This window comes from Labrus mixtus, chromosome 17 (genome assembly GCF_963584025.1).
Source record: "Labrus mixtus chromosome 17, fLabMix1.1, whole genome shotgun sequence".
Lineage (NCBI taxonomy): Eukaryota > Metazoa > Chordata > Actinopteri > Labriformes > Labridae > Labrus > Labrus mixtus.
The window spans coordinates 15,467,508-15,481,477 of record NC_083628.1 but is presented as its reverse complement, the minus strand read 5'-3'; the positions used below and the strand labels follow the sequence as shown (position 1 = coordinate 15,481,477).

The window sequence follows — 13,970 nt, the reverse complement described above, 5'->3', positions numbered from 1 at the left end:
CATCCACATGAGCCAAAAAGACACTTTCTACCTTTTCTCAGCCAAGAAGGCACCAACTTCAAAATTTATTTCACATTTCTACTACATATATATGACCCAATGTCAATACAGATTCATGTTTCAACAGGTGAAGTATCCTTTAAACTGTAGCAGGGATTCAGTTGAGAGTAGCTATAAATGTTCATAGCCTTTGTGACCTGACCCTTATTGACTCACTCCCACAGGTAAAATTGTGATGGCATCATTAGATTTAGCTGATGTACTCTGGACCCTGGACTCCGCTCTACAATCTCCCAAGAGACAGGCATCAAGTCGGCTTAACTGTCAGGGACAAAGTGCTCCCCGCAATCTCTACATCAAATATTTAAAGTTGCAGGAGTGTGTGTGTGCGTGTGTGTGCGTGTGTGTGCGTGTGTGTGCGTGTGTGTGTCAACCAAAATGAACACAGTTGTTCAGGTGATTAACATTCTAAATGGGAAACCCTCCACTCACAGCTGAAAACTAAATAATCTTTCCATGGTCTTATGTCATTGATTTTAAGTATTATTTTGAGTATGTGTGTGACATGTTCAATGTTTGATCTGCAGATTGTCTTATGGATTAGAACAGCAAAGAAAAGGAAGAATTGGACCAGACAGAGCTGCTGTGTTCTTCACAGCAGTCTGCTGCTGCTGAAAATTCAAAAACAGACAAGAACACATCCTTACCATAAGCATGTCAAGGAAGCAAGAGGCATTTCAAATATGCTACATCTTCAGGCAGTGTGTTCACATTCAAGTTATTGTGTAAGTTGTCTTAACCAAGTGCCCAGAAGAATTTTAGGCAGTCAACAACCAACACACAAATACCAAATTGTAAGACTGGGAAAAAATGTTCTACATTTAATAGAAGCCTATTTTTTCTTGTGTTCCTGGTCTTGTCATACTATGAATAAGAAGAAGAATAACTGGGATAAATAAACAAAATAAATTAAGAGTGCATATTAGCTTTAACTCAGTTTCTATGTCTGTCTGCTGGCTTTCTTCATGTTCTACAACATGTCCCTTCAAAAACAAAAATAAATCCCAAACTGTTTTTTTCTTCTCTAAATTGGAACTAATTAATCCAGGAGTAGCTGATAGTTAGCTTTAGCTTCATCTGAGTGCTTCAAAAAGGTTTGAATCTTCAATACTTTCCAAACCCAAAGTCCCTACAGACTGAGCTTCTGCTGCCCACACTAAATTAAGTGTGTGTATAGTTGTGAGTGTTGTGAGATTGGTGAACTCACTGAATGTATAAGCAGGTTTGAGAGTGATGCGAGTTCTCACCATGTTCCCTGTTGGCATCCTCCTCCTCAGTGGGCTGAGAGGGGTCATAGTAGTCAGCGCTGTATTTGAAGGCCACTGCGTTGTAGGTGCCTTCATCAGCCAGAGCTTCACTCAGACGTTTGTACTCCTCCTCTGTGGAAAACAAGAACACACCTTATGGAAAACTATTCAAAACAATAACAAAAACAAAAACAACTCCTACAGTTGTACACATTTTCTTTCTATATCCTTGTATCACTGTATTGCAGACAACGAATACCATCTGGTAACAACTTTGGATACTACCTTTACATCTCAATTCATGCAAATTTCTCAAATGTTTAAAGGTTAGTTTTAGGATTTTTCTTTTCATTTGTTAAGTTTGTCTTCTCCAGCTTTTAGGGTCCTGAAAACTTAGCAAATTTGTCAAAATGAGGAGACCATAAAGAAAAGTTTTTGTAAGTAAGCTATTTGTGGATTGATGCCAAAGTTAGTTTTTTTTTTTTAATGGTGTTGGCGTTATGGTTACATTGTTAATAACCCTCGTAGTCAATACTACTTTTGTAAATATTTTCAGAATTAAAAAAAATAAAAACAGAGGTTAATTCCCTCTCTATATCAGAGTCTATTTGACTGTGGGACCACATTCTAAAATATGACATTTTACTTGTACACACAAACTGGTCAATATAAAGTCTTACTAGAGGCTCAATAACTACACACGCTTGCTTGGCCCCAGACACCATCCCCCTTCCCTATTGAAATTCATGGCGAACTATATCTTTAATAAAGAAGCAAGGGCAAAAATCCCACTAAAACTATCAATATTTCTAATGCTTTGCCTCTGTCCTTTCAGTGGACAGATGGGTAATAGCCTGAGTGAATGGGGTCAGGCCTCCAAATTCAAGGGCAAAGCAGCCCGGGGGGATGAACCGTCTGCAGTGAGTGTGTGAGTGTGTGAGTGACACAAATCATTAGTTGACTCATTCTGTAATGTCAGTTTGGGCATAAGACACCATACTTCACTTAAAACTGTGGCGTTTTAATTCAATGGCAGTCATTAAGTGTGTCTTTCAGAAGGGTGCTTTATCATCAAAACAGCCTGTTTCATTAGAATGTGAAACAGGGAGTGAGATGCAAGTATCACAGAGTCTAAAGTGATTTCCATAGAAATGGCAGCTCCTGAGCTCAGAGTCAGACCCGGTCCTTTTAATGAGACAGAAATGCTGAACAAGCCACCTCTGTTGAGGATGTGAACTGGAATACCAAGATTTCAGTGAGAAACCTTGACTCAAGGATATAGCAATTGTGAGATTTGCCACTCATCCGTTTGTACAGACAGGCTTGTCATATTAGTGTTAGTCTGTGGGCGTGGTGTGAAAGGACGACACACGGGCCTGAAACACTGACAGTCGGTGGAAAGAGCCAACAGTTGAGCTCTTCAGCAGCAACACTGACAAAGCTCTATAATGATGATCTGATAAATTCATGTCACAAGTTTAATGAGCCATTAGTAATTGATGGAACATACGTGTCAAGCAATTTGTTAGAGTCAAAATATTTAGCCAATAGAAAAATAGACATATGGCAATGTTCAGTATTATGTGCGACCGAGCAGCACAGATATCCTGAAACAACTTCTAAGCCTTTAAGGCACATTATTCAGTGCAGAGGTCATTCCCGCTGTGAATTTAAATGGTTATCTTACATAACAAAAAGAGGAAAAGGTATATTTACAGAAATCACACTTATTGTACAGAGTAACCATATTTCTTTTAACATGATTTCTGTCACATTTCCTATTAGCGCGTTCACACTTGAAGTAAACTCCTGAATAACTCCTGATACTTCCAGGAGGAGCTGCATGTGTGAAAGCAAACAGCCAAATTTTTCAGCAGGATATTCTCCAGAGAATTCACCTCGAGCCAGTAGGAGAGGGTGGTTACGTTAATGTCCTGTGACTGCTGCCGGTGCACAGACTACACGAGAACACCACAAACTCTGTGCACATAATTTAACGGCTGCACTATGTTTTCTGTTCATCAGTATGTTCTTCTTCGATCTTTTGTTGATAGATTGGTTCCGTTGGACTACACGTAGCATTTACATAAAGGCAAATATTGTCATTACAGCCTCGTATAGCGACCTCTGTTACTTCGTCCGCTTTCTCAGTGTTGTTACTTTTACATCAAGTCTTACCTCAGGGGACGCCCCCACCCCCCCTCCTGTTTGAGAAGGATAGTCTCCCACTGTGAGGTGCATATGTGAACTGCCAGGTCAGGAGAATATCCAGAGCAGTGCTCCCGAAATTATCTAGATACTTTCCAGGAGTGCATATATGTGAAAACTGCTTTTTTAATGGACCTTTAACATTTCTAATTTGAGTACTATAAGTTGCATAGCCATTGATTGTACTAGGGATACCATGTTATCCTATGTCTTGTTTAAAAGACATGTAATGTATGCAAAGGGTCAGCACTTTTCTGTGGCTCAATACCTCACAGCTTCATAATATAATGGGATGAAAGATGCTAATGACTGGTGATTGATGGGGCTACAACAATGCGAATAGGATACCTACATTGCCATTAGCATCACTCAGCCACTAGGGGCAGATTCATATTCACGGGATGCATGATGTACTTATCTATAGAAGGTGTACACAACATACAGAATAGAAGACTACATTCACCAACGGCCCTGTTTGGAGAAGCCAGCAATAGTATCAAAACAGAAGCTAACCATAGTACCGCTGTGGACAGAGTCAACAAAAACAGGTTCTCTCAGCCATTAACAAAGGTCTGCATAACCAAATATTCAGTTGTTTAAATGTAGGCCATATTGGGGCGCTGGTGGCACAGTGGTTAAAGCGCGTGCCCCATGTGTGGAGGCTGTGGTCCTCCCGCATCACTCCCTACTCTCTTTCTCCTTTATTTCCGACTCCATCCACTGTCCTATCTCCCATAGAGGCACTTAATGCCCAAAAAATAAATCTTTAAAAAGTGAAATGTAGGCCATATTTGAAGATATTTTCACTGCTTCACCTTTATCTCAGACAGCCTTTTCCTTTGACAATATGTTCTTGTGCATACAACTGTCCTGTATTGCAATGAGTTCCATCATGCAATGAATTATTGTGTCTGTCTGTGGTGTTTGTGTCAAACATAGCCGTCACCAGCGCAGACTGAATTCAAGCTCACTTTCCTGAATACATTTTAATTGTTGTAGGCTTGAGCTTTTGTCGACTCTTTAAACAGAGGATACCGTTTTGTTTTTTTTAATCTTGGAAAATAAGCCTCCCCTGACAGAACATAAAGACAGCTATTCTATTTTTAATAGATTTAGATATACAAATAAAACAATAAAGTGTTCAGGTAATAATGACTTTAAACTACCGCTTTAGGGAATGCAGCATACTATATGATTCTCCTGCTTTTCTCTTCAATTTTAATTTGATTTATTATTTGATTGATTGCCCACCTTGTCTGGCTTCCTCTTCCAGCAGGTCACTGTGCAGAGCCAGGTACCTCTCCTCATCGCAGAGCGCCTCGATCCTGTCCTCTTCCTCTGACAGCTGGTAGGAGGTATTCCATGACCCGCTGTCATACTCTGAAAGGTCATGTAAGTGACCGCGCCCATCGTATCTGTTGGATGATAAACAGGGTTAGAGAGAAGGAAGTCAACAAAGCTTTTTTTTATACAAAATATCGAACTACTTACCAAGGGGAGGCAACCTAAAACCAAACTTTACAGTAATGAAAATGCTCTCTGTAAGTCTGACAAGAGGGAGTATTCTTGTAAAATACTACAAGTTGTCAAAATCTCTAAAATACTGTCAAGTGTTAATGGTGCTGTCATGACACCTAACAACGAGCTTTCTGCTGCTATTTCCTTTCTGGACAAGTGTAACAAACCAAAAAAGGCCTATATCACCAAAAGACAAAAGCAAAGAAAAACAAAGCAACTCGTCTCTTACCTTACAGGGTTCAATCCCCACCCCCCCCCCTGTAACTCTCATCAAACACTTCTACATCTGCAAAGAAAGTTACATTCACACAAACCCGAGTACATAAATACCTATCCGTAAGAACCCAAATGGACGACATTTTCCAAGGTTCGTCCCTCTACGCCACCTCTCAGTTGAAGTTTCTTCATGAAGACAAAGAAATGGGGGGTGCTGTTGTTGGCATTCAGGGTTTGGCAGGACCCCTTAGCCTACCTTGCTGGGGGGGGGGGGGGGGGAAACTGGGTTATGTGATAAAGACACACATACAAAGGCTGTACACATGGATCACAAGTCAGTCCACTGCAGAACAAGAAGATTCAAAAGAATAACAAAAATGTCTGAAGGTTTAAGTAACGTACTTCCGTTTCTGCATGGCGGTAGCAATCAAACTTTACACCATCACCTGCAGCAACATTTTGTAGAAACACTGCAGTCAAATGAAATGTCTTGTTGGATGACTGAAGCGTGATTATTTTCCCCATTGTCATCATTATATTTTGAATCAGCTTAACTGCAGTAACCTTAAGTGTTGGTTAGAATTTGCTCTGGGATTACTGGTGTAAGCACAGTATAATAACATCTACAGTCATTGTTTTGCGCATGTGGTAATGCTGACGCCAATTTAAAAGACGCTGACAATACAAAACACGGTCTTTGTCACACCCTTCATTTTACTCTCTTCAACTAAACGTAAACTATGCCTAGAGATAGTTTCCAGAGGAAATTCTTCCAACATGCCAAGATGCAAATCCCACTTCAGGGTAATCCATGAAAGTCTTGAAGGTTTTGAATTGAACCATTCATTGTTCAGCCCAGAGCAAGTTAAGAAGGCACACTGCACAACTCAATGCAGTCAATTAAAACCATTCTGTGGGTCATGACTTTTATTTGTTTTGATGAAAAATACAAATGAGTCCACACTGGTTGCATTAGACTGCAGTAGTTTTGCTGGTATGCCTTGTAAATTTGTTACTGGGTGATCTTTGTTGGTCCAACAAGCTTTAAGACTGGCAGGGAATTGTATCTTCGCATGTTTTTATACAACTTCAGATACCATTTGTTGTCGGTTTAGGATATCCAAAAAAAAAAAAACACGGTTAACAGGCAAGAAATCACACATTCATTGTCACTTGCAATAATTTCCAAGCTTCTGCAAAAACAAGCTCCATGTGGTCCCTTGAATTTGGAAACAGGCTAACGGACAGGATAGATGGTTAGCATAATGTTTCAGTCTAAGTTTGTTCAACCGACCTATCAATCATGATGCTCTTGTCCCCCATCCATGGGATAAGATGATTTCCATGCTCGTGGTATAGAGCCCTTTCGTCGTCTCGAAATACTTTGCAGGCATAGCCAAACACCAAGAGGTCGGCGTATTTATCACTGTCACTCACATCCTTCTTCACAGGTTTGTTGTTGTGGTCTCTCTTTGCAGCTCCGCGACGATGCATGTCCCACGTGTTCTTCAAAACACTAAAGTTTTACAAGAGAGGGCAGTAGCAACGCACAGTGAATGTGTTTTTGGTAAACAAATAGGTTACAGGTGGTCCAAATGCTACAATATTCCGTAGTGTAGTACCCCAGAACAATTTGTTACGTCCCGTCGGTCGCCATGTTGGAAATAAGTAAATGCAGCGATTCAAACCGGTCCGCACTTTCGACAATGTGTCTGTGATATTAAAAATAATAGTTGTTCGCCATAATTGTGTGAAAGTATATGCATAAACATATCACGAATTATATTACTATTTAAGTACTACTATGAATTTTAAGAACGTCAATGTCAGTCGTTTTTCACCCGGTTAAGATGTTTTTCTTACTTCTATGGAATGTGCTCGTAGTGAATGAACCCTTCAGTCTACACCGTGATATCACAACAGACCTCCACAGAAAAAAAAAGTATTCCCCCGTCACATTGCTACATTTATTTATAAAGAACATTTTAAGAGTAGAGATAATTTAAGAGTAGCAGTTTGAAGCTGTAGGAAAGCTCGTTGGAAGATTTTAAAAAAAGACATGCCTAACTCAATAAAAAATAACTCAAAGAAGAAAAAAATAAATCAGCCTAGATAAATTGGAGTTAATTAGTACAGGAGCAAATTGCATTCACTTGTTTTTTTTTTTAATTAACAATTAATTTAATGTATGCTAAAAGGTACATGTGATATAGTCTAAATGTATCTCAGAACAGTAGGCTATAGGCTATGGATAAAAAGGGTAGGCCTACTCTAATGTTGTGTTGAGAGTAACATTTTAATCATCTATTTGGAAGGAGAAAGATGAGTTTGGAAGAGAGGTTAAACAGCAGCAGTCAGAACAAGCGTGACTACATTTTGAAAAGTAAATGTTAGCCCGGACATTTTTTTTTATCTTCACTAGCCTATACCATGCCAGGAGTGGCTAATCAGGAGAACGGGGAACATGCCCTGGCTTTAGGGCAGTGAGGGCCGATATGCAGTGATGGGGGGCCTTTTCCAAAAAGCCACAGTTCAGTATGTAGTGCGGACTTTTCAGCAGGGGGTTTCAGTAGACTGAACCCTCGTGGTCACTTAGTAATGAACAGCAGGTCCTAACAGTATACCGAGTGGTCATCCAGTCTGCACTCATTGTTCAAGTAGCCGACCAGTAGCCTACTTCTGAAAGTATAGGCCGAGCACGTTTTGCCTGGGGGAATAATGTAGGACACATTGTGCAGTTTCAATCCTGGGCAGTTCGTCCAAGTATCGGCTGTTCTCTGCCCACGATTGGCATTAACACAAATGAACCATATGTGATCAATCGCCCTCGCTCTGTAACCCTCACATACATGTTGCAGGTGTGTACACTCGACAAGTGACCACAGAGAGAGAGAAAGAAAAAGAGAGAGATTTTCGCTGTTGAATGCATTTGTTCAGTTCATCAGGAGAGACTTAAGAATGAACAATTATTTATTTAACAATTTAGGAAATACATGTGCAAAGTCTTTGGGGATTAGACTCCATCATGACAACTTCATACTACTTCATATTACTCGTCAGGGTAATGAGGCCGACAGCAGGGTAGGATACCTATGACTATACCTCCTATAACTATGGAGTCTAGACCCTGGTGGTGGTGGTGATAGAAGAATGCAGGATTTGATGAAGACTGGGTTTCTGAGGCTGTATCTGAACTCTTGAGCTGGAATGGAAATGACTGGGGCGGAGGAGGGTCGCAGCAATCGCTCTGAAATGAAAAACTGACTGTGGAAGAGAGAGAAGTGGTTTTAAAATTTGACCACGGCCGGATGATTGGTTGAGTAACTTTGGATTATTACTTAAAGAGTAAACACCCCAAATCAATAATAGAATAAATGTTTGAGAGAATATAACCAGTCTTCCAGCTTGAACTCACGCTGAGCTCCATTTCAGTGCATTGTCTCGTCTGTAATACAGAACTACTAATGCTGACCTATTTTTGTTTAGCCTCTTGCTGCCGATGTGATTCTGCTCTCTAGAAACTGATGCTACGTACTGAGCTCAAAAGACTCAGTTAGGACAGAAAAAAGAAGAAGGGAAAACCATATCCATGGTTAACAAGTTAGTATGCACTGATTTGCAATCTGTTGGCAGGGATTTGTGACCATGAGTGACACTGGAATGGTGCAGAAACACTACAACTCTCCAGTCCACATGTTTAAAAAACTATTAAAATGTGAACATGTGTCTGATGAACGCTACAGGAGATTTGAAAAAAAAGGAAAAAAATAATCATTAACCTTTTGCAGGAAAGGCACTAATTGGTGCATTAACTTGTAAAATGTATCTTAAACCCCCTTTTAAGATAAGATAAGATATACTTTATTCATCCCAGCACGGAAATTTAGGTATTCCAGCAGCCAGCATACATACAAACACACAACACAACACATATATACATACATATCCCACCCATACAAAAAAAACATGAGCCCACAATACAGTTTGATATATGATATATGCAACTCAGGCTAAAGTTTAAAAGTTTAAATGTCTTCTGTACTTACTTAAAGGGGAGTCGTTATAAAGTGCAATTGCAGTAGGTAAAAAAGTATTTTTAAATCTGTCCTTTTTGCAGTTTAGCTGCCGTAGCCTCCCACTAAAAACAATCTTGTGTTCACACACAAGATTGTGTAAGGGATGCATGTTATTGTCCATAATGTTCAACAGTTTCTGTATCATCCTTCATAATTATGACTATCCATTCCTGAATGTGTTAAAATAAATGATAGTTGTCAACCTATACTTAAATGCGCCAAATTGGAAATTAGATTTTTGATTAAATACACTAAACATAACAAGGCTGTAGAGAATAGTTCACAATATTGACTTATATCCTAAGAAGGCTAACATTATAACTCCAGTGAAAGGATGACAACCTGTACACCTCCAGGCCCCTGAAGTCTGTGAGGACCGAAACCTCCCGCCAAAAAAACAGTTTCTTCCCCTCTGCTGCCAGCCTCATTAAAAATGCCCCTCCCCTCCCCCTTCATAACACAGACTATCACCCAGCTTCACAGTCAGAGAACATTACTGTAATGTGAAGGCTAAAGTCAAATTCCTTGTATGTGTGAATGTACCTGGCAATAAAAAGTCGGATTCTGATGTGAACTAAAGCTGGCTGGTCTGAGCTATGAAACTCCCGGGCTGAAAATAAGTCTGCTATCCACACTGTTCAACACTGCACATTTTGTTTAATTATATTTGTATATTTTGTTCATAACTCCAATTCCCTGTGCTTTATTATTTATTCAAATACTATGCATTTTGGTTCTTCTTACTTATTTCTATTAATATTTCTGTTTTATTCCATATTTTAAATGTATTTCTAGTTTTTCTACTGCTGTATTGTCCATGCAAGCCACTGCAACGACCACATTTCTGCACTGGATTAATTGAGTGTTTCTGATTCTGATTTGCAACAGAGTTGGATGTAGAGAAGGTCTGGTCTAGATTTTGATTGTTTGTTAGTTTTGTGTCTGATTAAAGAGTAAACTGCTGAGGTATTCGTATTTCAAGACAGGTACAGGAGAGTTAATAGGCTCTTGGAGATTTAAAAAAAAAATACATTTCAAAGCCTTGCCAGTTTTGTTCAAATCCTTTTCAATCATATCTCTGTCACAAAAAAACCTCTCCCCCAATTCTGGCAGCACAGACAGTGGAGTTGGAGTTGTCCATTGTTTTCTCTGATGATTCAATGTAGCCAAACTATATTTGGGAATGAATGTCACATTGAGGAAGACCTTGGGGAACATTTTTGTTATTTTCATTTTTGATGGATTTATTGTTTTCTCTTGCCATGTGGGCAAACTGGATTTTTCTATTTGTGTATTTTTAAACAGTTTTCATTTACAACATACTCCCCATGGATGTCAAGCCTTGGTAAATTATCTGACCCACACAACAACCAAAAGAGAGGCGTGAAGAAGGGTTTTAAGTGCTCACATCAATAACAAACACTTTTAAACGTACTTATTATATGACATCATTTAACGGCAATTGGGGGAAAACTCAATTTGGCATCAATCAATCAGCCTGTATTTATTTATTTATTGATATAATTTACATAGCATGAACAAAAGGAGTTCACCATTGCTGTAAGAGTAGCTAAAAGTGAGGCAAAACAGTGATGCTTAATCATTTGCAGTATGTAAGTGCAGGAGAAAAGTAAAATTCACGTTAAGGAAAAAACTCATTCCTTGAGTCCATGGGGCAGTACTGCACTTGACTTCTCGACTTACCTGTCTCCATGAATGAGTATTAATAAAACACCTTTGAAGACTCAGTCAGATTCTACCAGCACTGTTAGCTGTGTGATCCTGCACACTTTATCCTTTTTAGGCCAGAAAATAGTCAAAGAATGAATTCACAAAACCAATTTTCACACACAAGGTCATTTTATTGAATTGTCCCTCCACACATAGTTAAAAAAAATACACCTTCTTAGGTCATAAACTTGGGTCAGAGAGGACATTAGATCAGAACTAGAAACAAATGGCTCACGTTTACTGTATTACTTGCCTCTCGGGCCCTTTACTGACCAATTAAATAAATTAAAAAAATAAAAACGTCAAACTTGCAACCAATTGCAATTGATCTGTTTCAATCGACACTCTGAGGCTTGCATTTGTGGTTAAGGTACAGCAGTTGCAAATCAGCACAGCTTGTCGCTACAGTAGCCTTTATACTGTAGAAGCACACAGAGCAGGTCACACATTCAAACGAAGCGATGGCCACACTTCCATAAATAATTTAATCTGTTGTTGTAACATTTTCACAAAGCGTATCAGCAACACGAAAGATTCTCTTGTTCTACTGAATTATACACTTTTCATTATTCTCATGAATAATGAAGATATGTGGAGGGAGAGCATTTAAAGGTTTATTATTTAGATAAACACTTCACAAGCTATCACTGAAGGCATCACCAAAATGTTCAGCTCATCACATCTTATTCAAAAGAATGACATGTCAGCAAAGGGGTGAGTTAACCCCTTCTTCTTCTTCTTGGCTTTTGTTTAAGAGTTCCTTGGACTTGATCTGTTTTGAACTGGTGTTATTGAAATAAAAGCTTCAGTTTTTAAAAGTAATTTCAATGGCAGCATGAAAGGCATTAAAAGCTGGAATACAATAATAAAGTTCAAATTTCTTAAACAAAAATGTTGGTGAATTTAACATTTTTGTAATTCAACTTTGAGTTGGTTAAAAAATAATAAGTTATGAGTTGTATGAGTGTGAGGAAGCCTGGGATTCCTGTACTGTAATTATTGATGTATGCATGCACCCAATAGCTCTATTTAACGCCAAATTTAGCAATAAATAAAATCTGAGTAGCTCCTCTGGCCTAATAAAGGAAACAGCTGAGCTTGTGTAGTACAGTTTACAATAGAGATGGAGGAGCTCTCACCACAAAGCTTTTATCTCTCCCCTCTATTATTTACAACCTTGGTTCTGTTCAAATTTGTCCATATAGGTTCAGATTTACACACTTGTGAAAGCAGAGAGTGAAGCAAGTAGGGCAGAGTGCGAAAAGACCAGAAAGTCATTTAAGTATATTGGAAGAAGTTGTGTGGTAAAAATGAAACACTCAATACCGGCCAAGTGTCAGTGGTGAAGTAATGGAATATAGATTGTAATCAATAGACTAGCCCCCATTTATGTCACCCCATATTAAGGTGGTCCTATCTTTCCATCTAAATGGCTAGTCTTTGGTTTACCAAGTTCAAGACGTTGCAGAATCAGCGCCTCAGAGAAGACCAAAGATATGGTCAACTGAAATACTCCCATCAGGATAACCACCAAAAATAATAAAGTGGCAAACTCTCACATGTTGCAGGTGACTTACCAAGCTCTAGGGCTTTCACACTTGCACAAATCTCCTGAAAAAACTCAGCATATTTCCAAGAGGAGCAGTATGTGTGAACGCAAACAGACACATTTTTAGCTCGGACTTCACCCGGAGTTTCTCCTGCCAGACCCCTAGTTTTTTTTTTCCGCAGCAAGTCTGAGTGCGCTGATGTGAGAACACTGCAGGATAATCTCCGGAGAATTCACATCGAGCCAATAGATGGGGTGAGAGACGTTTACTGTGACTGCTGCATGGTGCATAGAAAGTATGCACGCGACTACTACGATCTCTGTGCACGTAAGTAAAAGGCTTAATTTTTTCAGTTTTCTGTTCATCGGTATTTTGTTCTCCGCTCTTTTGTTGATGTTGTCTTTCCGTTGCACTACACTTAACACTGATAGAAAGGCAGATATTCTCATCATAGCGTCGTATTGCGGACTCTGTTTCTACGTCCGCTACTTCCGAGTTGTTTTTTTTTTACATCACATCTTACAGACAAAAACCCACAACATCGCCCAAAACACAGAAAACACCTTAAAAAGAATCAAAACCATGGGATTAAAATAAGACGCACTAACAACTGAACGACAAACCAACATCAACTAAGGACTGCAGCAACACAATACAACACTACAAAATTCCTGTGAGGAGCAGCAAGAAAGTAGTCCTCACTCCAAATGCCCCTCCCTTTAGACGTCAGCGCTGGACTTTTAAGCACTGAGGCGAGGTGCACCTCTTTGTGCAATCAGTAGCTTCACCTGGGGAGAGCAGCAGACAACATGAGGGGAGAAGGGACAAATAGCACAGGAACAACATAAAGCCGTAACAGTTGATATTAAAGCATCACTGTGAATGAGCTTAAACAAAAAGCTTAGTTAGCTTAGCTTAGAAGACATGCTGTATAAAAAAAAAGAATTTCTTTTAAGATTGACTCAATGTTTCAATTAAGGGTTAGCCTGTGAAGTTCACAAGTTATTTTCTCCTGTAAGTGCTTTAGAAGTAGTATTATAAAACTGCTTATGTGTGGTCTAAGTAATACTTAGGGAATACTTATTAATGGTGACATGTTTCAGACCATATTTGCCCCTATTTCCGCCACTGGGGATACATACATCTTTTATGTGTTACTCATTTTGGCCGGCTAGCTTATTCTGTGCGCTCCTTCACAGACATTGTGATGACCTATTCTGAAGGTGGCAATTAAATAACCCGAGGAACTGTATTCACAAATGGCCCGAGAGCAAACCATGAGGGTGACTGAGCCTGCTGGAGCTCTGTAGTCAGACAGCAACAAAGACAACAGGCTCCCCCTGCACTCATTTCATTTTGGAGGA

At 39.3% G+C, this 13,970-nt stretch overlaps 1 protein-coding gene across 5 annotated transcripts in view; it reads right to left on the bottom strand.

Moving 5' to 3' along the window:
* Positions 1 to 6,916, bottom strand: part of sfswap (splicing factor SWAP) — a 58,623-nt gene extending 51,707 nt beyond the window's left edge. For 3 of the 5 annotated variants that reach the window (XM_061060756.1, XM_061060754.1, XM_061060755.1), the window contains exons 1-3: positions 6,544 to 6,916; positions 4,767 to 4,930; positions 1,308 to 1,439 (exon numbers count right to left, since the gene is read on the bottom strand). In XM_061060756.1, coding sequence (XP_060916739.1) covers positions 1,308 to 1,439; positions 4,767 to 4,930; positions 6,544 to 6,743 — 496 coding nt within the window. In that variant the 5' untranslated portion in view covers positions 6,744 to 6,916. Of the gene's footprint in view, positions 1 to 1,307; positions 1,440 to 4,766; positions 4,931 to 5,363; positions 5,510 to 6,543 lie in introns of all 5 variants that reach the window. The other 2 variants (XM_061060757.1, XM_061060759.1) reach the window with 2 other exon arrangements.
* Positions 6,917 to 13,970: the final 7,054 nt, after the last annotated feature.